General features: G+C 43.7%; 1 protein-coding gene across 1 annotated transcript in view; it reads right to left on the reverse strand.

Annotated features, from left to right (window-relative positions):
- Positions 1-25,742, reverse strand: part of LOC146797527 (uncharacterized) — a 192,741-nt gene that overhangs the window by 88,279 nt on the left and 78,720 nt on the right. Inside the window, exon 4 of the mRNA XM_085627565.1 lies at positions 8,165-8,315. Coding sequence (XP_085483691.1) covers positions 8,165-8,315 — 151 coding nt within the window. The remainder of the gene's footprint in view (positions 1-8,164; positions 8,316-25,742) is intronic.

Consider the following 25,742-nt stretch of genomic DNA (forward strand, 5'->3'; position numbering starts at 1 on the left):
GGAGAGAGTGTGGATAATTTTTTCTTTTATTATTTTTTTAAAAAATATTATAGTTTATCACACCTCTTATAAGCAATGCACAATTGGTGGCCTTCGGCCACCAATTGCACACGGGGTGGGGAGAGTGTGGATTGTTTTTTTTTTTTTAATAATTTTTTACCGTACGCGTACGGTAAGCGTAATCGGCGAAATTAGCGAAAAAATAAAAATTACATTTTTGCCCTTGGGGGATCTTTGGAGACTCCCTCAACATGGCTATGTGTGTGGGAGCTGTCTAAACAGCCCCTTTACATGTTTTTGGGCTTTATTTTAAAACCTAACTCTCAGTGCGAGAGAGAAAATGGCGGCCGCCGCTTCCTGGTTTCGGCCGATTCGAATGTTTACTAAGATCTAAGAGCCAATCAGAATCGCGCACGCCACCGTACGCGTACGGTAAGCGTACCGTAAGCGCACCTTAAGCTGGCTCAGATATATATATTGATTTAAAGGCTATTTTCTCAGAATCTACTGAACAGATTTACACCAAACCTACAAAAGGCACTTCCTTGACCTGAGGACTACCTCTCTGCCAAATTTCTAGTAATTCTGTTCAGCCGTTCGGGCTGTAGCCCTGTCTAAAGGTCCTATGGAAAAATGCATGGGAAAAACGCGTTTTGGGACCCCCCTTTTATCTCAGCCCCCGCTTGACGAATCCCCCCGAGACTTTCAGGGTAGGAGCGGAGCGTAGCGCCCCACCTATTTTGAAAAATTCGCGAGGATTCGTCGACCGGCGCCAAAGTTATTCAAAATAGAATGTTGCGGATTTCCTATGGAAACGTGGTCCTAACTATAACTACCTACTGGCGACCGCCAGTAGGTAATATATATATATATATATATATATATATATATATATATATATATATATATATATATATATATATATATATATATATATATATATATATTTAAAAACAAGGTTTATTACAAGTATACTAAAGTACCCAATATTAATTACAATGGTCTTCATTACCATATTGTAGACAAGAAAACCTGCATTCTTAGGGGCCGATTCCGATCCGGGTTGGAAAGCACTCCGACCGAGCCGGATCCGGAGTGTTTTCCGACCGAGCCGGAGTCCTGCAGTCCGACCGAGCGAGTACGATGCGGCCGTATGCTGCAGGACTCGGTTCGGTCGGACTGCCATAGAAGTCAATGGGAGCCGCTCGTACGACGCGTACATGGGCTCCCATTGACTGAATGGGTACGTCGTTGACAAGTGTGCCCCCGCACCGTACATGCCTGTGTTGGGGAGACCCATGGGTCTCCCCCTGTGTCCAAGTCGTACGACTGGGGGTGACAGGGGGTCCGACGGGGACCCCCAAAGGCAACCACCCGGACGATTTGCGAGCCGGACACTCCAGCTCGCACAGGCTGTCCGACGCGTGCATCGTACTGGCTCTGTTGTGAATCGCATCCATTGCACGCCACGGTTAGCTTCTGACCGAGACGTATGGAGCGGTTCTGACCCGGAAACGAGTCGGTCGGTGAATTTCATGTAGCTCACATCGTACTTGCTTGCTCAAACAGCTGTACGAGTCGGGCGGAAAACACATACGGCGCGTAGTTTTTCCGGCCGGATCGTGTTCGGTGCCCTTCCGACCCGGAATCGGCCCCTATATTTTGATATTCGGTTCCATTTTATTTTTGCAGTGGTGATATTTTTGACAGCATATTTATGTCACATGATATTTTGGAAGGTTTCTTTTCTCACAAAAACAGCTAGTGCATGACTATCAAATTGTCCCTCTCTATTCCTGAACAAATGATTCACCGGCTCCTTTTAGGAAGCCTAGTTTTATACACCACACACAACAAAGCACAACATTTGGGCGGACTCCTCAAAAAAGTTGTTAACATTGTGAAAGATTCCTATAGTTAAAGTAGGCACATTCTGAGGTTTTTATTCCCATGCAAAAGACAGCTGCATGACAGCCAAAGTGACTTTCTCTACTCTTACATTATGAGCATACAAGCTCAGTTCAGGAAAACAATTTGTAAGACTCTTATATAAGATTTGCCCTTCAAATAAGACCATCAACACTGAGAAAGTATCTTGTAGCTGACATGGACACTTGAGAATGTTTGAGCCTTGTTTAAAGATTTCTATTTTACACTCCAGATATAAAAGGCTAAACAAATATAGGTTTCAACTTTGTGAAAGTTTCCCATGTTTCACCTTGTTTGGAAGGAATATAGGCTGAGTGGTAGCACCAGGATTCAAACATGTCAGAGAGTGGTCAAACACATCCCTCAAGTGGATTCATTCATTTAAGCCACCAGACGAATACGATCTGTATGTGTTCTCCAACAAACCTATCAATACACACATCACTGTGGAGACTTGACTTGAATAGGACTGTAATCACACATTATCACTGTGAGGACTTCAACCTCACTGTAATCGCACAATCTCTATGGGAGGACTTGTATATGACTTTAATCATGCACCATCACTGTGTGCTATCCGCGTGCATCCCATTAATCATCTCTGTGGGGACTTGGGCAGGTCTATAATCACACACATCCTCTTTGGCAACCGTGGTAATACTATAGTCACACACCATCTCTATGGGGACCTGGGCATGTCTATAATCACACACCATCTCTCTGGGGACCTGGGCATGTCTATAATCTCACACATGCTTCTTGGCGACCATGGTAATACTATAGTCATACACCATCTCTTTGGGGACTTGAGCATTCCTGTAATTACATGCAAGCTCGGTTTTGGCTTGAGGATCATCAGCTTCGCATTCTCTGTATGGGACTATGTGAATACAGAAAAGTAGTAAAGTTAGACTTTTGGTCTAAGTTTACATTTGTGAAACTGAAAAGTAGAAAAGTTAGATTTTTCGTCAAAGTTTACCTTTGTGAATAGGGCCCTATTTTAATGAGGACTTAATCACAATCATCTTCATGCACTCTCTCTCTGTGGGGACTAAAGCATCGCTATAATAACACAATATCTTTGTGGGGACTTGAACAACACTGTAATAACACCATCTCTGTGAGGACTTGAGCATTCCTGTAATTAAACACAAGCTCTGTTTCGACTTGAAGCTCCAGGGGGTGCCACGAGGCACAGGGTCCAGACTGATTTTGCATATAACTGGGTCTGAACTGGGGTGGCGAAGTGAGCTAAAGAACGATGATGGATTCAACCCAGATCTGTGACTGGGGGTGAGTGACTTAAAAGTTCCAGCACTCCGTCCATCATCTCCTTGTGTTTGCTTTGACTTGAATATCATCAGCTTCACATTCTCTGTATGGGGATTTGTGAATATTGAAAAGTAGTAAAGTTAGACAAAAAGTCTAACTGCACTACTTTTCAGTATTCCCAAACGTAAATGTAGACCAAAAGCCTAAGTTTATCTTTGTGAATCGGGCCTTATTTTAATGAGGACTTGAACACAATCACCTTCATACACTCTCTCTGTGGGGACTTAAACATCGCTATAATAACACACTATCTTTGTGGAGACTTGAACAACACTGTAATAACACCATCTCTGTGGGGACTTGAACGTCTCTATGATAACAGACTTTCTTTTTGGGGACTTAAACATCGCTATAATAACATACCATCTCTGTGGGGACTTGAGTGTTCCTATAATTACACACAACCTGTGTGGACTTGAACATAATTAGCTTCACACTCTTTACAATGGGATTTAAGCTTTGAATGTACACACCATTTTTATGGAGACTTGAGCACAATGATATTCACCCACTATCTCTGTGGGGTCTTGAACATCTATTTTGGCAAAAATGTAATCAGGTAATCAAGCTCTGGACTCCACTTGACCATTTTCCTTGGTTCCATATGTTAATTTCTTTATGTATTAGTTCCATTATCTCCTAAGATTTTAAGCAGTAATAAATAGGTTAAATACTGCTTTAAGTGTCTCTTTAAGCACGATATGATATTTTCTGGCACATTAACATAATCTGTCTTTGATGTATACCTCTAGTATATATATATGCATCAATTCATATATGAATAGATTATAATGTTTGTGTATATTGTTGATAAATAAACATTTAGCCATGTGCCTTTGACTGTATTCAATCACAAATAGTGTTACAGACTAGGTCCCCACAAGGATGGTAGCACGTGTTCAAGTCCCCACAAGGATGGTACTGTGCGCACGATAAAATAATATATTTGCAAATTTGAAGCAGGATCCTGTATCATTAATTTTTTCTTAACATTCTTCTGTTATTAGTGTAGTTTAAAAACATTGGGAAAGGTTAGTCCCCACAAGGCAGGTATTCACAGATAGTCCCCCACAAGACTTGTAACGTGTGTGTGTGTGTGTGTGTGTGTGTGTGTGTGGGGGGGGGGGGGGGGGGGGGGGAAACACAAAGAAGGGAAAGAACAAATAATTCCTCAATCACAGCACAAGCAGGGGGACAGACACTAATCAAGAGGAAGCACTCTGTGCTTGGGCCATGCTCCACTGAAAGAAAAGAAGTGATGCCCATCAAGAGGAAGCAATCTGTGCTTGGGCCACGCTCCACCGAAAGAAAAGTGATGCCCAGCAAGTGCCAGTCAAATAAAATTAGGAGGCAGCAAAGAAGAGTGAAAATGAAGCCAATGAATGCAAAGCTATGCTTAGGCTCAAATATTTAAACAGAAACAAGAGTAACCCTTCTGTCCATGTGAACAGGGGTTTCGCGCAATCCTCGAAACAAGTGTTCATATGGAACCCATTCTTGGAAAGGTTTTTTAGTATCACAGATCTTTGTGTAGAATAAATCTTTAAAATCGCATATTTGATTCAATTAACAATGATCTTAAATCAGAATTTGTGAGAAGGATTAGAGCACAGTATTTGTGAGTAACTACCGTTCAGCCGAACCAAATTTTTATTTAACGATAATTTATAAGGATTTCTCAAGGCAAATCGAAAGAATGAGGATCACAGGTGTAAGACAAACCAAAACCGAAATCAAAGAAAAGTGAAGTAAAATATGAACTAAGATGGTGTTTTGGTTGCTTTATATCAAAAAGACCTCATTTTGTATTCATTACAATTAAAAGGCACAGGAACTAAATCATTGTATCACAATAATGGAAAATAGACTCTTTGTACATGTGTCAATGGCGTTTCGACCCTTGGAAGGACTGAAATTGCCTGGGGTTAGCTGGGATTGTAAAGAATGACCCACAAGGTAGGGGACAATAGTGAGTAGGAACAGGGATCATTCCTGGTTGGCAAAAGATCTAATATGGACATGTAGGGGGCAGCAGTCCCCTTATTAGTTCCATAGAAGAAAATGGAGAAGCCACGATAGGCTCTTTAATATACGAGAGGTTGAGGAGTTAGATTAGAATAACCAATTGGAAGGGCTATCTTGAATATGGCAATTCTGTATAGGGCAAATGTATGCTCCTATTGAACCGCCGTGTGGTTCTACGGGAGGGCTGCTCTCCCTGCGAGATATCAATCTATGTATGTTGATGCTATGGTACTAAGAGGAATGCCGCCCCCACATGTCCACATTAGATCTTTTGCCAACCAGAAATGATCACTGTTGCTACTCCCTAGTGGCCCCTACCGTGTGGAGCAGTTCTTCTACAATCGCAGGCAATTTCAGTCCTGATGAGACCCCTTTATCCTTCCAAGGGTCGAAACGCCGTCGACACATGTACAAAGACAGACTGTTTTTCATTATTGTTCTACAATGATTTATTCCTTGCGTCTTTAATTGAAGTGAATATAAAGTGCTGTCTTTTGATCTAGAGCAACCAATACACAGTCCGTTCATATTTTACTTCACTTTTCTGCTGTTACTGGTTATCCACTGTGACGGAGCTTAGACATCGGAGGACACAAATTACCAATAGCGTTACCCACCAGAACCCCAGATCCTAGCCCCTACCTGTACTCTGCCCAGCTATTTGGGGAAGGAAGTGTGTCTCTGCTCCCTGGACCAAGGGCACACATTGAGCCCATAGGCAAGCACGTCTGGGCCCTTGCACACCATGACCGATCAGCATCACACCAAAGCCAGACCATTTATTGCTACCCCATAGGGTCTGGTAGGTATCATTACATTTGAAGCTTTTAGTGGTCTATGGATGGTGGGCGTCAATCTTCCCACCAGGAGATTGTCTCCATGGCCGGCCAGTACAATCGTGTGGACCTCCTAGCCCTTTCCCAAACATGTAGTTCGAACCCGGGGGAGGGTAATAAGTTATTTATTTTGGATGCACCCAATGACAGGCACTGTTGGTTTGTCCACCAAGAGAAGGAACTACCCTTCAGTTCACCAGGATCAGTAACTGAAAGGGCAGACTAAATTAGACAGTGGTGCATCCAATGGCTCCTGGCAAGGTGGTTTGAGAAACATTCCATTGAGGAGGTGCGCTCCTTGAGAAGAGAAAGTTATACAAAAGTTCAGTTTATTTTCTCCTTTGGAATTGGGTAGATTTTTTAGTCATTCTGATGAAGGTATGAAGGAGCCGGATGACTGGGCTCCGCACTTTTAAGAGGAGACCTCGGTGATAACATACCGGCTGCCATATTGCTGTTGTTCAGTGTAGGTCTCGCTGCCACTGCCCTGGAGGGGGTCCAGAGAAAGGATGGCACATGGTCCTATAGTGGAACAACCCACTGCACGCAGTCCCCCTCAGTGCTGCGTGAGTAGCCATTGACCGGTCTGCCTCTCCAACTAAGCCTACATCTAGAGACCCTCCTGTCTGGTCACCCAGGTAAATTGCAACAGCAGCGCAGCTTCTGATAGATTAAGTCTTTCTATCTTTTTACCACCTGAATTTGAACTCCCTGTGGGATACATGGGAAGATCCACAGGGTATGGATTCCTAGCTGGATGGGATTGGGCGGCTGGGGTTATCAGTCATATCCGTGGAGAAGGGGGCAAAGAAAGAGGAAGTTTATGGCTGGATTTTTAAACACCTGGGTAGTTTCTAGAGTCCCACTCACAGAAAAGACTCTTGTTTTGGGCATGCTTCTTTGAACCCTGCAGGCTACCCATAGAGTCGGACCGTCATTAGGCCTGGCCCCCACTCCCTAGTCAAAGGAGTTGACTGGTGTGCACAAGGAATACTGATGTACTTTCTGTTCTTGACCACCCCCCACTGCCCACACACAACCGGGAAGAAAACTATAAGAGTCATTAGTATTTTGATTTCACTTAAAAAAACTTCTACTTTGGGAGTTTGTGTAAACAAATAAAAGTTGCTGAGCGGGTTCATGAAACCTGGTGGCTTCTCAGCAAACTCTGCGCCTTCAGAGGAGTTGCCATGGCAGCTGCTCGTTGAAGCTACAGAGCTGTACCAGACTGGCGGAGTTCAACAAATATGGTGGGCAATAGGTCACCAGGGTAGCGGAGGTAATTTACTCTACCACCCTTGTGGACAGCGGATGTCCAAACTAGGAGGTCCTATGCATTTACATCCCACTCCAGCAGTCAAGCATGTTCTCCAATGTGCCCTTAAGATACTTTTCCAGAGTGCACCCTTAGGGGTGCTAGCATTTCAAAATACCAGGACCTGTGTTCCATTTCAGCCAGACTTCAGTCGCAGATATGCCTGAATGTATAGGGATTACATGTACATATATGATGTAGAATATTGTGTACTGTCCACCTGATCCACATCCAACATGGTTTACATAGTGGAGGGAGTAGTATTTACTACAGGTAATAGTTTGCTTTAAAGTGCAGCATTGCACCATTTTTCTTCTGGGACCTGTGTCCATTTCGCTTCACAGGTCCCTCTCCCCTTTGCTAATCCCCTTCAGGCTCAGGCTTGCTTTTGTCTGTTCTGGAGAGGGATGTAGCAGCCTCCTACTCCAGGGAATAGAACTCCAATGGAAGCATCCGAATGTGCATTACAGAGCTCCATCAACGAACCCCAGGTCTTGCATCCCTTTCCCTGCAAGGCCAACCACCTCAGTCAGAGGCAGTCTGCATTATGCACCTGCACATTGTGTCAGTGAGCCTCTACACACACACACACACACACACACACACACACACACACACACACAGTACAGTTGATTAAAAACATGGCATAAACGAGCTAAATTTATTAGAAACGAACAGTTGATTCAAGTAGCTCATCGTAAACTCATACTTTTGTCGAAAGCCCTACCCAAGCTCAAGGCCTCCTGTCGCACAGCTTCCATCCCTCCGTTTCTTTCAAGAACCTCAAAAATCCTTTTGGAAGTTCTTCGATCCCTCAGATCCTCTTCTCGAACACCAGCTCTGCTGAAGAGAATCTGCAGATCTGGATTCCCAACATACTATTGGAAAAACAGAAGTCGCATTTATGGACAAATCCTTCAGCAAAAGACCAAGACCAAGAACAAGGGCATTAAACAAACAACCCCCCCCCCCCCCCAAAGAAAAAAACAAAAAAAACCCAACAAAAAACACACACATTATTCCTTAATTCAATCCAATAATATCTCATTTCAAGCAAACCTTACCCAGCACTGGATAAACACTCCCTGGCTGCTCTGAAGGCACAATTGGGTTGTATGTTTAACAAAGTAGATTCTATTATGCTGATATAGTTAAATCTGGCAGAATTTCAAACGTGTTGGATTGTGCTCTGCTCAAAAAAGTGGTCCAGCATACCACACAGTTTGTGCGCCATGCCACAAAAAAATACAAAACTGAGAAAACATACTAATATTTTGTGCTGGCATTTGATGAAAGACCATCATGGCCAGATTAGAAATTCTAGACCTTACATGCAAAAAGGAATCCCATGGATGCTTCTGTAATACTAAATGCACAATTCCATTGGAGCACATGCACGCCCTATACATTGGGTCATGGTCTCACATACGCGTGATATGTTACAATTAAATGAAGTGAAAAGGTAGAGACCCAGTGGAGAAATGAGATGAATAGTCTATATCACCAGGGAGAATGCACGCATTTAGTGTAACACTTCAAAAAGGACTTGAGGGATGCATATAGGTCCACTTCCATTGGTGGATATGCAGTTACATACTTCAATACCTCTACCTTGTGGAGGATCTTCCCTTCTACAGAGGCCCTGATGCTCATGCACACAAAAAGCCGCCCGTCAACAGGGAGCGTGCTGTCAAAATCTGGGCACCTGCAATGTAGTCTTAACCGAAGTAGGGGCACAGTCGACCTACATTAAGACTAATGCAGACAGATTGTGCTCTTCTGTGGTAGTCCTTGTAGGTCTCCCTCTGGATCCTGTCTTACAGGTTTCCTTTCAGCAAGTTTCTCCCCTTCTACCCTCCTGCACCATCAAGCAGAGTTAGATTTAATGAAGAGCATGTTTAAAATTAGCCATCATTGCCCTACACACAAGAAAACATCCACATACTAATAGGCACTCATTTCAAGACCATTCTATAATGTACATTGCAGATCTTGTACTATTCTGGAACAATTAACATACCGTGTGGGAAAACAACAAGGATGGGCTTTTTCTAAAAGGGGCCTCAAAGTAATTAGAATGTGTGCCCTCCCCATGCACTGCTTCTACCCTCGCATATTACATCACTTGTGGCATGTTCAATGGCCGCATCGGTAACTTAACTAATGACATCTGAAATTACAATAACACTGACCATAGCGAGGTGCAAATTATAGTTACTTTAGCGCGTAAGTTAGTTTCTGGAGATAACTGGTGAAATTCTGTGGTCTTCTTTAATTAGTATGTATAACATACGTTTAACCTTTGTTTTTTTTCCAGACAATTTCTAGTTTTCTTTGAATTATAAAGTGTGATTAACACAATTACCAACAATAATGCCACTTAAACCTTTGTGTGTGTATTTTTGTATCCACTAAGAAAAAAATGGCTTAAGTGACATATAGTTAGGTAAAAAGGTCAGTTAAAACATACAATTTTAAACTAACAAAACCACGGAAAGTCACCCGTTATCTCAACCAACTAGAACTCTCATCCTGCCATGCATAGGGTGTCATGAAGGATGCCATTTCAAATGTTGCAGTGAGGTTATCAATTACGTCATTGAACACGTCACGAGTGATGTAACGAGGTAATTCGCACTGCATGGCTGGTGGGCAAGTTGGTTAATTTAAGGCTCAAACTGAATTTCAGTGTTTGTTTCTTTAAAACAGTATGTTTGGACTGTTTCAACAAACTATGTCACTTGAACCTTTAGTTTTGTTTTCCCAGAAAATGTCTACACTTTGTTTTTTTAGATGCAAAGCAAGATGTTACCATACTTAAGTAGAACATCTTTTTTCTTGTTTTTTTCCAGTGAATTTCTAGTTGCTTTTTTTGTAACATTTTATTACCATACGTAATGCTGTGCACTATGTGGGGTTGGCTGCAGGGCCTGGCTGCAAAGGCGGTGCTTCCAAAACCTCGCTGGAACCCTACCCTGTGTGGCTGAGAGCACTCGGCCTTTGGCAATGCGCGGTTTTGGGGTGGCCACAGGCCAAGTATTGTGCCCAACCCCCGCTGCTGCCGACCCCCCCCTACACCCGAGCCATGGGAAGCGAGGGGGGATGGGGGAGGAAGGGTTGATCACAGGGCCCAGGTGTTATTTCAAGTTAGACAGACCTACTGAATTTGTTAAAGGAACAGAACACCACAATTTAATAAAAAGTGGGCCCATTGGCTTTATGAAGTGATCAGGATAGTAACATATATATGAAGCAGATGTATCGTCTTTGTTAAAAAATGACCAATAATTACAATGATAAATTTCAATAAGTCACAGTGCAGTTTTTTAAAAATTACAAAAATAATTACTAAAGCTTAATTAAAAATGAAAACCAACATGACTAAACTTTTTTTTCAAGCTGCAAAGTGAAGCCATAGAACCCACCACAATGGGCTCTACACTCCTGTTGAAGAGTATAAATCTCCAGCTAGGAGTGCTTTAAAAAATATGTTAAACTGTCCTTGGGCCACGAGGTTAATAACCCAGGAGAGTCCGTTTTTTTTTTTTTGTTTGTTTTTTTAACGTTACTGGGGTGACCCAGCTAGCCACTCCCTAAAAAGCATGTGGCAGTAAATAAAATTTAGAAAAAACACAAATCTAATTTTTTTTGTTTTTTTTTGTTAAGTTTCAGAAACCCTCGCAGGCCATTATGGGGCAGTCCTTTAAGAAGCAATGTTCCAGTCTCCAACTGGGACACCTGGATCTTTATTTGTGCTGGGGACTGTGGGACCAGCACCAGGGCCCTTGTGCCCTGCCAGCTCCCTTAACTGCACACATCCTGGGCGCTTGCAATTCTTTATTTTTCCTTTTTTTGTTTTAAATTATTGGGGGGGATGGGAGGTGCATGCCCCGCCCCCCCAAAAAAAAACTCCCGTCCAAGCCAATACTAGGGCCACAGGGGAAGCCTCAGGTCCCCTGCACTCACTGACTCCCCTGCATGCACCTATGCTGGGTGCAGAGGGAGTTCGCGTTGGGAGTGATGGGAGAAGTTTTTTTCTCTGCCCCATCAGACATGAGCAATCTCACATTTCCTGCTTGCAGGAGCATGGTCATGGAAACCAATGTCAATTCCCACCAGGCAGGATCATATATGCAGCTCCCGCCAAGTGGAAGCATGGGACATGTTACTGGAGCTGACCGTGGGGGATGGGGTCCGAGGCCTAGTCGAGGCTCTGGGATGGGAGTCGCATGTCCTCTTCCAAGAATTATGCCCCTGGGAATGGAACCCCCTGGAACTTTGCAGGCTCTGGGAGGAGGGGTCCATGAGCCCTCCTCCCCTATAACCAATTTGTGCCACACTCCCCCGGGGCCTGGCCCACCCTGGGAGGTTATTTTCTTTAAAGCATGGTGTCTGCACTTTTTTTGTTTTATTGTACTGCAGATTCACGGAACTACAACAAAAACTTGCAGTAAACATTTTTAAAAATAGTTTTTTTTGGCCCCAGTCACCCCCTCCCCAACAGAGGTAAGGGGCAAAGGTGTCTTTCCTCATCTTTTTAAAATGCTTTTGCTGAGACTCTGGACGGAGTCCCCAAGATTGCTTCCATCAGATAGTTATTGATGTGGTGGCAGCCTATCAGATCTTATCTTGAACGATAGATATCTATATTTTGTTTTTAGCCTTAATTTCTCAAAAACCACTCAATTGATTTTCACCAAGTGCCAGAAAACACACTTTCTGGACAATGATCTAGCTTTCTGCCAAATTTGATGTAAATCTATTCAGCGGTTTTGGCTGTAGCTGTGTCCAATTTTCCCATGGACAAATGAATGGGACAAACATGTTTTGGACCTCCCTTTTTTTAGCCCCTACTTAAGAGATTACTTTTCAAGAAGAGCAGAAGTTTAATCAAATGGTGCCAAAGTTATTAGAAAACCATAAAATGTTTTTCCTATGTAAATGTGTACCTAACTACAACTTCATACATACACACATACATAGAGCGCAATCAGCAATGTTGTCCACATTTTGGGGCACACTTACAGCTGGTCCCAGCATGGAGGCTGGACACCGTTTCCTCAATATTTTAAATCAAGGAAGTGGACAGCCAGCGTTCCAAATATTCAAACTAATCAGTTTTAGACAGCATTATCAGCACAAGTATTAAGCATCAAGGATTTGCTTTGCAAGTCCATCTTTCACTATTTATAATGTATCCGACCTATTCATAATTGGGTGTTCTGGGATATGTAGTTCTCAAATGTGTATTTAATGGAAAGGAAAAAACAGAGAACCTGGTCATCAAAGCCCAGATCTTTAACTCCATTTTCCTTACATGTAATAGGGCGTTACATCCATTCTGTTATTTTATTCAGTTCCCTCATATTCAACTCTTATTTAATGTAGGATTTCACAATTAATTCCCCCAGGATTCTGAATCACGTATTCATAATCAGCAAAAAACAGATGTTTTCCGACCATCAAGGTCTTAGTCACAGTTTATAAGTCCATCTCTTTCACCAATTACAATGCAACCAGTCCTACTCATAATGGGGTTTTCTGGGATATGTACTTTAAAAAAAAAAAGTTGAAAAAAGGGAGCGGAGGGATTCACTAATCCACAATATTTAACTCCATTTCCTCACATCTGGAGGCTTCGATTATTATTGGTTGTTGCATACAATATCATGTTATTTTAGCCAGTTCTATCTCAATCAGCTGTTGTCATTTAATGTAGGATTTCTCAAATAATTTACAATTAATTTTCTAAATCACATTCATCATTTATTGGCCCTTCAATTATCGGGATTGCTGTGCTTGTATGACCATAATTAAAATAGATTACATGGTCATCCAGCCTTTTCTGCTTGTGCGTTTTATTTCCCACTTTTATTACTGCGTTAGTGTAATCCTAGGTCTTTAGCCAGATGGTGGGACATTGATTTTTCATAACCCATTTTGCACTCTTATGCCTGCCTTAGTGGCAGTCTGTTTTCACCAAATGGTAGGACATGGGTTTTTTAAAAATCTATCCAATCATGGGTCTCATTTGATATGGCTTTGATTACTGGAGAATTGTAACATTACTCATCCATTTTGATTTACAATTTGTGGTTCACCTTATTTAAGTTCGAGATGTGTGTACAGCTCTTCACCGCTTCTTAGGCAGAGTGGGATTTTTGTATCTAATCAAATGATATTTTAGACTCCAAATAGTGTAGTTGTACTTTATCCCCTTCTCGTTCATGTTTTGGCATTACATAAATTCCACAATGTGAGAATTTGGCCTGATATATGATGTCACTAGTTCTATTGTACACCCTGTATCAGTCCAAACAACCCTTATGGTGATTGGTTGTAATGTCAACCTTATAGACCAGCTATCCTAGTGGTAGCATGGACAAGAGCAGTCTTAGGCTAAACTCTGTATGGCATGTGAAGCCAGCTGTTATACCATATGTAATCCCTTGAATACCAAATGAAAGGGCCCCACGACAGATGTATATAAAAATAGAATGTATTTATTCTAGTCAAACCCTCAGCACTCTTTATAAGATTCGAGGTAAGTACAACACAGTCTTATTTAAGCATACATTAAGTCACACAGGTAAGTAATACAGTTAGGCCCTAGGGGCCACGCAAACCATATACTAAGTAAGTGGTATAAGAACCACTGTCACTGCTATACTATACTACCAAAGGTTAGGAAGTGGGAGGCACACGGGATTCAGGTGCAGAGTGGAAACACTCACGCGTAATGCGTAAAAGTCGATATAAATAGTAGTTATTAGAATTTAACAGTTTTAGGACACTTCTGGAATAGCTAGGAAGTCGAGACTTGGAAACTAGACCCTAGGATAGTCAATACCCTTGTGAGCACCGGAGTACTCAAGTTACCTAGCCCACGGGCTGCGGGTGCATAGGTGTGAACTTGCGTCGGGTTTCGTCGTTGACTCCTATGGATGCCTGAAGGAAAGTTGCTGACAGGCAGTCAGTGAAGTGTCCGGTGGATCCCAAGGATGGAATCAAGAAGGAAGGATACCTGCAAGCAGAAGGGACAGAGTCTAGGTCACCAGCCAGGAGCCAGGAAGGAACCAGGAAGGAACCAGGCGATGTTGTGCAGAAGCAGGTGAAGAGGTGAAGCTTGTTGCAGCAGCCACGGGTACCAGGAGAGGTCGAGGACGACCAGGAGGCGAGCTGTCCCACGAAGGCTCTTGCTGTCGGCGGTGTCGATGTCGAGTCAGGACCCAACAAGCCTTGGCAAGCTTAACCCACGCAGAATGGAGGACTTGCTTCTGGTGCAGACCAGGAAGGTCTGGGGTGCTTCTCTTTCACAGAGGAGCGGGTGCCAGTCTGGAGGAGCCAGACCAGCAAGATGAAATCAAAGGTTCGTCGTCGCAGAGGTCACTAGCCAACGGGCCAGCAACCGGAACACGTCGAGCAACTCCGGTGCAGAAGGGCCCCCACGCAGAACACGTGAAGTGTGGGGAGCTGATCTTCTTTGCAGATGGTGCTCGGGATGGGGGCTTCTCAATTCCCCAAGCACAGCCTCGAGGAAGCCTCAGAAGTCGCGCTAGTCAGTTACTAGCCACTTTTCCCAAGTCGCCGGTCCCACGTCCCTCGTCGCCTCCACGGGTCTCAGCTTCGCTGTAGATGTGGATCTGGGTCAGGGGTGTCTGGAAGTCTCAGCGCTGGTCAGTCTCTGCAGTCGTCCCTCGTAGGATCAGTTGCAAAGCAAAAAGCGCTCGCTGGCTGGTGCCTGGTTGCCCAGGGTGGTCACTCCTTGGCCACAAGGGAGATTTCTTCAGTCTTCTTCCTGAGGTCGAATGTCGAAGGTCCAGAGTTTCTGTTCAAGTTGCAGATTCAGGTTAATCTAATTTAGCAGGGCTCAGCTACCTACTGATATACTGGGCTAGTGGGCTGGGCTACCTGCAAGGTCCCTCCTATGGGTGGGACCAGGAAGGGGAGTGGTTACACCCCCTTTCCTTTGTCCAGTTTTGCGCCAGAGCTGGGGCTGTAGTGCCCCAGCGCCGGTTTGAACTGGACCAGTGGCGGACGGTGACATTTGAAAGTGGTGGGCGTAAAATGTTTGTCATACTTCAGCATAGCGAGCGAGCGTAGCGAGCGAGCCCGAACAACCCAAGGGGGTTTCGGGCGGGTTCTCCCCCCGAGAAATTTTTTTAAAAACAGAGTGGAAAAATGGTGCACTTTCAAGCAAATTTGAGAAAGCAGAAAGGTTAATAAAGCAATGAAGAAAGTGCAGTTATTACAATAATAAAGAGATCATGTCATTGTCAAATTAAATCATTGGGCCCTGGCACTGACGTTCATTTATTTTTAGGAAAATGAAGGGACACGCGCGCCACCCCCACTGCATAATGTTAAGAGGGGCCCCGACCCCGAGTCGCCCACATCTCTCAGATATTCACTGGCCTTGGTCGACATGGCCGGGGGGACCTCAGTCGAAGGGCTCGATCTCCAGGCCCTGGCTCCAAATGCTAGTTTCTGCGGGCAGGCTGCCAAACAAATATTGCTGTATGCTGTTTCTGGTGCTGCTATTCTGCTAATGAATGATTAACTAGGGCCGGAGGGGAAATGACATCACAGAGTCAGGCCATGTTCTCTCCTACTAGAGGTAAATGTTTATCGGCAGAAGGAAAAAGCTCCCTGACAGATAACACGGGAGTGGAAAGGATGTGGCTCAGCGGCCAGAGCTGCTGACTTGAGAGCTGGGGATCCCGCTTCTAGTCTCGGCAGTACCGCGCAACATCCTGTCATTCTATGCAAATCATGTAATCTCTCCTGGTGATAAATTGTTATGTAAATATGCTGCAAGAGTAAAAGGCAAACTTTATGAAAATATAGTTCCACCAAATTGGATGTTAACTGTATTTCAGTACCGGGAAACTGATAAGAGAGGCAGGCGAGGAACAGCATTGGTAAATGCAGGGAAATATGCTACAGCCAATAGAAATGGAGGAAAGGTAGGTGACACGCACAGGAACCAATGAGAAGCCAAGAAAGAGGAGATGGGATGTAGGTCCCTTTTAAGTTTGTATTAAAAACAATAGATTTCTCAAGCACAGCGCAGGCGAAACCTACAAATGGCCCATATTTGCAGACTGGGTTAGTTTTGAGCTTGGAAAGACTCGGTGTGTAAGTGTTTTGAAAAGTATGAAAGACTGCATGGATTTGAGCTTGCTACTGGCAATGTTTGTTTTAATATAAGGGAAATCAATAGTAAAAACCAGCCCAGCAGACCATAAAACAGGCCCACAAACAGCCAAGAAAACGGCCCAAACACTTTCCTGGCAGATCAGCCCGTTGGGCACTGCCCGATTGCCCTACTGGCCAGTCCAACCTTGTGTATTACAGCTCTGACTACCTGTTCTTTTGCCTCCTTCATCAGCGCCTGCAGGCCACACTTCATCAGCCATGCAACTCCCAGCCTATCATCCAAGGAAACCTCATCTGACACTCCTGGACAGACAAGGGTCAAGAATTGTTATATAATGCAAATTACTCAAGGTCGATCTATCCCCAATCTGGGTGGACGTACACGGCCAACCAAAAAGGAAATGGATTCCAGTTCAACCCACGTTGAAATGAACTCCACCTGTGCTGCTGCAAAGTAGACTTTTCTATGCATCAGTTTGTACATTTTATCTGTCTACTGATGGCTAAACTGAGATGTTCTTGGGTGGTTGAGGGCCATCCTGGATGTTTCTGTGGACAGGCTGGGATTCTCTGGGAACTCATTCATGGCCATAGACACGGTTACCCATGATCTCCTTCTCCACCACCTTTCGACCACAGGCATCCATGACAAGTCCCTCCATTGGCTCTATTCGAATGCCTCTCTCCACTCTCAAACTGTTGATTGCCCCTCCCCTCTCTCAATCTGAATTCTGCCTCTAGAGAAAGTAAATTGATCTGCTTGGTCAGGATTGGATCTTTGTCAGCAAAGAGCTAGGTTTAAAACATTTTTGAAAACCATGTGGCTTGCTTCAGAAGGAATAGTGAGGAAAAGAGGATGCCACCTGAGGAAATATGAATTTTGTGATCAGTTATGTCCCCTATCGTAGACCCCAACGGCTCCATGTGCATGCTATAAGTACATGTATGTTCCCTCCTGCTCCAGTTTTGAAGGCGCAAATATATGTGCGTCCACCGTCAACATGTCCTCTTTCAGATCCGCCATGAATGGGTCAGATATTCCATTCCTAAGTATGAAAGGCCACCGACTTTATGTGGTTCACTTTCCACATTTCACAGATTCAGGCGAGTAGGCCCGAATTCTGTCATCAAGCCTTTTCCTGCCTTCTGCCTCTGAAAGCTCCAGTCTGAGCCTGCATCTGTGACCATGAACTTTGTCTTACTCCCTGTGCGGCTAACGGTGCCTGATCCAGCCTGTCGCCTGCCAAAAACTGTATTTCACCTTCGAGATTATCTCCTTCGCTCCTCATCCGATGCATTCCTGTCTAGCAGTTTAGGTAAACATTCCTCCAGCTACCGTGCAAAGGGCCAGGCCTCGCTGTCCTCATGCAAGTAATTCATAGCCCCGTTACCATGGAATATTCCTACCCCCTCGCATCTAGTGTAGACACTTAGACGCTTGTACACGCACTAACAGTCAGTATAGTCAGTATAGTCAGTATAGAATAAGATTCTATCCTAAGAGACCTCTCCTTTTGGATAACACAGTTCTTTAAACATAGGATATTAGATATGATTTGGGATTAGGTTGACATAACCCCAGACTTCTGTCTCCACATGTAGAGCTAAATGTCAAGTCCCCTTCACCCTCTAGTTGCACGTCAATCACACGTCATGCGGCTGCGTGCGCATCTTTGCCAAACATTTCTGCTAACATTGCAGGATTCTTTTATGGATCCACCCACTTGTGACATCATGTTTAATGACGTTTCTTGAATTACGCCCTCTATTAGCTACGTATGCACCTTTTATCAGCTGTTACGCCTCTTGCATCTGTTTCACTGTAATGTATTTTCTATAAAACTGCCTGTCAATAATATATGCTCCCTTCCTTCCTGAACTTTCGTGGTGACGGAACAGAAGGCCCACAATTCGAATTGTCTTCCTTTTTATAGGAATAAAGCATTTTAAACCCTCTAATACCACGGATTCTGACTCTTATATTTACTGAGTTATTCTTGATAGACTTTACCGCATAAAAAATAGTACCGGTAACGAAATATTTACCACATAAATTGGCGCCCGAACAGGGACACTTTCTCATCTCACGCGCCGGCGGTGCGTTGCAGGCCCGGTCTCCTGCCACAGCTGAACGGACAAAAACGCGTACCTGCAGGATTTCCTGTATCTCCCTCCGGCCAAGCGGGGACGACTGAGGCTGCGATCAACACCCAGACGAGGCGGTGAGAAGTGCGAAGTATCCCGACCAGAGCCTAGCTGAGAGAGCAAGATCCGAGGTATACAGAGTCCCGCCAGGTTCCGAAGTTCCGAGTCCAGTCGAGTCCAGTCGGGTCCAGTTTCAGTTCTGTTCCGAGGCCTTCCGTTCCGAGCTACCCGGTGAGTACCATTACCGGGGAGGCATTTTACGTGCACATAGTCTGTGCCGGTCAAGACGGGTTTGGGTACACAAATCCGGTCTGCACTGTTTCAGCAGTGTAGCTGTACTGTTTAGCAGTATATATAGTAATATAGTATGTCTTGCATATAAACAAGTATTATCTAGTGTCAGTATAATGTCAATAACTGGTTTTCTATTAGTTATCATTGTTCGTAAAACTGTTAAGCGTTAAATGTTTTAAATACGTTCTATATATTGTGGTGTGAATGACTGTTCATTATTGTGTTTTCTTGTATAAAGTGTGTTCTAGAAACAAGATCTAAAAATGCCGCTCTTTTCGAAACTAAGACAGATCAAAACTAGAAAAGGTGTACTCGAAGAAGCTGTTCCCATTCCACCTAGGGATACTCCAGGATACTTTATGTATCATAAGCATGGTCTAGATGCCGTATTATTTCTTGATTTATGGGTGGACTACACCAAAGAATTACCAGAGAGTCAGAGATGGCCCGCAGCGGGGACCTGGGATGCAGATTGCATCATGAGAGTAGAAGAAGAACTATGGAAAAAGAAAGCCAGACAGTCACAGAAAGATGCCATTGAATTATGGCGTAAAGAATCATACAGACGTACAGAAAAAGCACACAGACAGGAAGAGAAAGGTAGAGAGAATTCAAATAAAACTCGAGAAAATCTATTACTTGAGGAAGGTACTCGAGTAAACTCAGAACAAATAGATAGACAAAGAAACGCCCTTATGAATGGTATGTATCCACTTCTGGCCGAAGGGTTACCTAAGGCTACTCCGGAAATACCAAAAGACTTGCCACCTCCATTGTTTCCGATAAAAGCACACCCCAAATCACATCCCAAAACAGCAAAGGACGTTTTTCTTTCCTCCTATTTAGATGACGCTGCTCCCGAGTATGCTAATGCCATACCACCCACACCGCTTGCCGATGGTGTTCAACACCAAGAGCATCCATCTGTATCCCCGCAATTACAAACTCCTACACAAGTTCCAACAAACCCGTCCGTTTCTACAGTTTTTCCCGCATCTACAATCTCTATCCTACGCCCAACGAATCCTTTCGTGCCTAGCACCTCAGATGGTGCTACAGGAGGTACGACAGACATGTTTGCCACTCCGCCGCGAAATAAACAGACTCTTAGAGATCTAGCCCTCCAACGTACGCCCAAACTAGCAACTCCCGACATGCTTAAGGAACTTCTAGTAGATTGTAGATATGATCCTGTGCCCGGTAAACGGGACGAAATGCTGCTGTCATCATTACGTATTCGACGAGCTGCAATATATTTAACAAAGCTACCAGGAAGGACTACACATTTAGAAAATATGTATCACTTTGTCCAGTCAGGGCGAAGTCCTGAAAGTATTAGCAGAGCCATGGAGTACCAGAAAGCGGAGGTACAGGGACAACTGTTACGTTTCCTCATAAACTGTGTAATCAGAAATCAAGACCGGCCTGGGGTAAATCCGGAAGAAATGCAAAAACTTGTCACTTGGGGTCAGCATATATCAGAAGGGAGACATGATAAACAGTTATGTATAGTCGCTATGTACCGAAAGATACGCAAAGAAGTAGAACGAATACACGAAGAAAGATTAGAGGTAGACGCCGCTAACCTGAACAGAGAAGGAGGAGCAAGAGTCAGAGCAAGTAGAAACGATAGCTTATGTAGGTAGAGGAAGACCCCATAATAATACCAGAGGTTTTAATGATCCGGTACGTCCAATACGTCCAGAATATAATAGACATTTTCCAAACCCTATGTTAAATACAAAATCCCCCGAACACTTATTCCAAGCCGCTGATAAATTACTCCGAGATCGAAGGGGGTACCACATGCTCGATTCCATGGACGAACAAGAATTAGCCAGGTCAGCAGTACAATGGGCTGACAGTCCCAGCGAATACAATGACGATGTACTTGCACACACGTTTCTGAATCTAGATCCATATGAACAGCGTTTAGCTAGTATATACATGATTCAACATCTCCTTATATTATATAAAAGCCAACACTCCGATCCAGGACCCTTACCTGACATATTGACAGAACTACTCACGAACATATGGAAAGGGTCAGGTACTGATTTGATTAAAGAAATACTAGAATCCCGAAACCAATATTTAAATTTCGTATGCCCAGAACACGTTCCAGTTACCATTATGGGAAGAAAAATGTATCACATAGATAGACAGAACCCGTTACGCGAAGTGCACCCAATCAGAGGTGCCGGTGATAATTTTACACGCGTATTTGTGTACACACCTATAACTAAATTAGAATTATTAGAAATGAAGAAAGTAGTACCCAGCCATGACAAGGACCCAGCAGGTTTCCACCGTGAGATAAAAGACATGTTGCTCATGGGAGAGTATACCTACCCCGACATTATGAAAATATTAAAAGTCCTATTACCCGCCGGTGTTTATGAAAAACTCAAAGAAAAAGAATGGGAGGTCGGAGACCAAAAGATAGATTGGACAGCATTAGAAAACGAAGAAAAAGCCCGAGCTGCAGGAGCAGGGCTTGGGGAAAAGACTACAGCACTAGCAGGATTACTAATACAGGTACTGCCACGTTTATTAACTACGAAAAAGGAAGACTGGGGTGCAATCTCAGCCTGTAAACAAAAGCCAGACGAAGATACTAGTGATTTCTATTCCCGATTTGAAAAATGTTTTGGCATAAATAGTGGCATAAAAGCCAGTAGTGAGTCATACCCACATCTGTTTGTGACAAAATTAGTTGAAAATTCTCTGATACAAGTTAAGAATAGAGTATTGAAATTCGAAAGTACCTGGCAAGGTAATACCCCATCACAGATGCTACAGATGTTACAATATCATCACAATAGAATTAGAGAAGAACAAGAACACGAACAAAGACGTATGAAAGATACAAAAATGAAAATGCTTGTTGCACAGTCAGTTCCAGCCGATAGTCATCAAAAAGGTGATTCCGCAGGCCCTGCGAAAGGGACATGCAACTATTGTAAACAACCAGGTCATTATATACACGATTGTCCAGTCCTGAAACATAATATTGCCACAGGTAGAACGCATGAGAGACCACGTCCACCTAGACAGGATCAGAATCAACAACAAATACCTCAGCATGCACAACCTAGGTTAGCTCCGCAACAACTAGCTCCGCAACAGGCAGCTCCACAACGGACTATAGCACCACCACCAGCGCAGCCTATTGCTGCAACACAAGCAACGACACAACAGATGTATCAGTATGCACAAGCAGATTATCCCGATTATCAGCGATACTCATGAGATAGCCTAGAGAGGGAAGTTGGCTTACCCCTTATTGAGGTTCCTGTAGACCAAGAGGGACCTTATGTACATAGCAAATTATTAGGGGAAGACAGAAAGTTTTTACTTGATACAGGGGCAAGCAGAACAACTATAAGACGTAGTGAAGTTCCAGGGGCACCCCTCTCAGGCTCACAGAATATTTCCCTTGGATTCTCAGGAAAACCTATAATTAATGATGTAACACCACCTCTTCCACTTACGATTGGTCCATTGACACGTACTACAGATTTATTGCTTACTAAATCATGTCCAGAAAACTTGTTAGGCATAACAACATTGAAAGCTCTAGGAGCTATAATCTGTTGTTCTCCGGAAGGAGTACGACTATTTCTACGTGACTTTAAAGGTCACTACGTATCCAGAGACATGGATCACCGACTGCAGAATTTACCTACACATTTATGGGCACAAGGCCCCACTGATGTTGGTTGCATGAACATTACACCATATCGAGTTACACTGAAAACAGGAATAGTACTACCACGAATGCGACAATACAAGTTACCCCCCGATGCTGTTGTGGCTTTACTGCAAATCATTGACGAGCTCATTGCACAAGGAGTGGTTGTCGAAACTGACTCCAACGTATGTAATTCTCCGATAATTCCGATTCTTAAAAGAACGGATCCAAAAGCTCCACCAGTATATCGATTAGTTATTGATCTGCGCGAATTAAATAAATGTATTGTGCCACAATACCCCGTGGTCCCAGATATCTCTTCATTACTAACAGCTATTGACTCAGAAGCTACGTTCTTCACTGTAATTGATCTCAAGAATGCTTTCTTTAGTGTCCCAATTGATCCGGAAAGTCAATATTTATTCGGATTTAGTTTAAATGGACGAAGTTTTAAATTCACACGCGCACCTCAAGGATTTACAGAAAGCCCCAGCATCTATAGCCAAGCACTGAAACGAGAACTTGACAGTATCCACATGCCAGTTAACACTGCCTTGCTTCAATATGTCGATGATCTACTGATCACCGCTCGAAGCGAACCCGAATGTGAAAAAGCGTCACTGACGGTTTTGAAATTTCTGGCTGACAAGGGGCACAAGGTGTCCCCTTCTAAGCTGCAATTCTGTGTCCAGCGAGTTGTTTACCTTGGGCACTCGCTGTCCAAGGAGGGAAGGCAGCTTACACCCGACCGCATCCAGTTAATCGCTAACATGCCACCACCCAAGACACAAAAGGAGGTGCGGGCTTTTATAGGCCTCACTTCATACTGTAGGCAGTGGATCCCTCAATATGCATTTCTAGCAAAACCACTCATCCAGTTGACAACACAGGAGGCAGCCACATCGACTGTCCTCCCTTGGACTCAAGAACATACACACGCCTTTGAAAGTTTAAAGAAAGCTTTATGCCAAGCACCTGTCCTAGCAACACCATGTTACAGTAAACAGTTTACACTCTTCGTTACAGAACGCGAAGGTACTGCTTTGTCAGTACTCACTCAGGAACAAGCAGGATCACACAAACCATGTGCTTATTTCTCTAGTACATTAGATCCAGTAGCTCAGGCTCTTCCGGCGTGCCTGAAATCAGTGGCAGCAACAGCTTTAGCAATCAGACAAAGCGATGCCATAGTGTTAGGACATCAATTGACAGTACAAGTACCACACGCAGTAGAGGTTCTCTTGAACCGCACACAAACACAACACTTGACTATAGCGAGACTCACCGGTTACGAATTAACATTGTTTCAGCCACATATAGAAATCAGACGTTGTAATACGTTAAATCCTGCCACACTGTTACCAGTGGGCGGAACAGATCCATTGGCACATGATTGTGTCGAAGTCATTACTATCACGACGAAACCCAGACAAGACTTGACAGATATCCCTTTGTCAGATCCAGACTTGACATTGTATGTAGATGGGTCATGTATGAGAGCAAGTACAGGAGAGTTAATGGCCGCTTACGCAGTCACAACAGACACTGAAGTCATTGAAACAAATCGTATTAACACTTTGTCAGCTCAAGCAGCAGAGCTCATCGCTCTGACACAAGCCTGTATTCAAGCCAAAAATAAAAAAGTCAACATATACACAGATTCACGTTATGCATTCGGAGTCGTCCATGACTTCGGCGTACTGTGGCGAGAGAGAGGTTATTTAACGTCTCACGGTGCCCACATCCAACACGGATCCCTCATTCAAACCCTATTAGATGCGATTCATCTACCTACTGCAATATCGATTATGAAATGCAAAGCTCATACAAAAGTTACCGATATTATTTCTCAGGGTAATGACCTAGCTGACAGAACAGCTAAACAGACTGCTCAGAATCAGACTCACACAACTGACATGACAAAGACAATAGTTCCGACGCCAACACATTTCATGACAGTTAAGGATCCCGCCCTTGATATAATTGACATACAGACACATGCTACACCAGAAGAAATAAAGAAATGGACTGAATTAGGAGGGATCCAAACAGATCAGGGATGGATGACGAAGGAAAAATCTATATGGTTTCTTCCCGACTCTATGGTCCAAGTCATCATTAACACAATACATAGTCCAGCGCACCTAGGAGAAAAAGCTATGCTAGACAGTATTCAACACATTTGGTTCAACAAACACTTGCGAGCCGCAGCTAAACAAAAGGTTCGTACCTGTATGATATGTTGTCAGTTTAATCCAGGTAAAAGCATCCCCGTAGAGCAGGGTGGATTTCAAACTCCCGATCATGCTTTTGAAGTCCTCCAGATGGATTATATCCAGATGGAACGATGTCGAGGATTCAAATATGTTCTCGTAGTTGTTTGTGCTCTTTCCCGTTGGACAGAAGCATACCCGGTCTCAGATTACACTGCCCCGACTACTGCCAAACAGTTAGTTCGAGAATTCTTCCCACGGTACGGTTTACCACGTGTTGTCTACTCAGATAACGGCCAGCCGTTCTCATCCGAACTAATGAAACACGTTTCCCTTCTATTAGGCTATCAATGGAAATTTCACTGTGTCCGACATCCCGAGGCAGCAGGTCTCGTAGAACGCCATAATCAAACTTTGAAAATTAGATTGTCCAAAATATGTAGAGAAAAAGGAGTCGATTGGATAGTAGCCTTACCAGTTGCGCTCTTTTACATGAGAATAGTAGCACATTCTCGAACAGGGCTATCCCCGTATGAGGTGATCTTCGGTAGACCACCAAATATGTGGGGGACGCCTATACCTCGTAAAATCACTGACGTTGACTGTAATATGCTGACAGATTACCTGGCTTCCTTGATGTCTGCACTACAATCTTGTCGTTCACAGGTATCCGCAGCTTTTCCCGATAATACTGAGGTGAAGCCCCATGACGTGGTTCCTGGTGACCTGGTGCTGGTCAGGAACTTTGACCGGAAGACCCAACTGGATCCTAGGTGGAAGTCACCGAAGTTGGTTTTACT

This window comes from Triturus cristatus, chromosome 9 (assembly GCF_964204655.1).
Source record: "Triturus cristatus chromosome 9, aTriCri1.1, whole genome shotgun sequence".
NCBI classification, from domain to species: domain Eukaryota; kingdom Metazoa; phylum Chordata; class Amphibia; order Caudata; family Salamandridae; genus Triturus; species Triturus cristatus.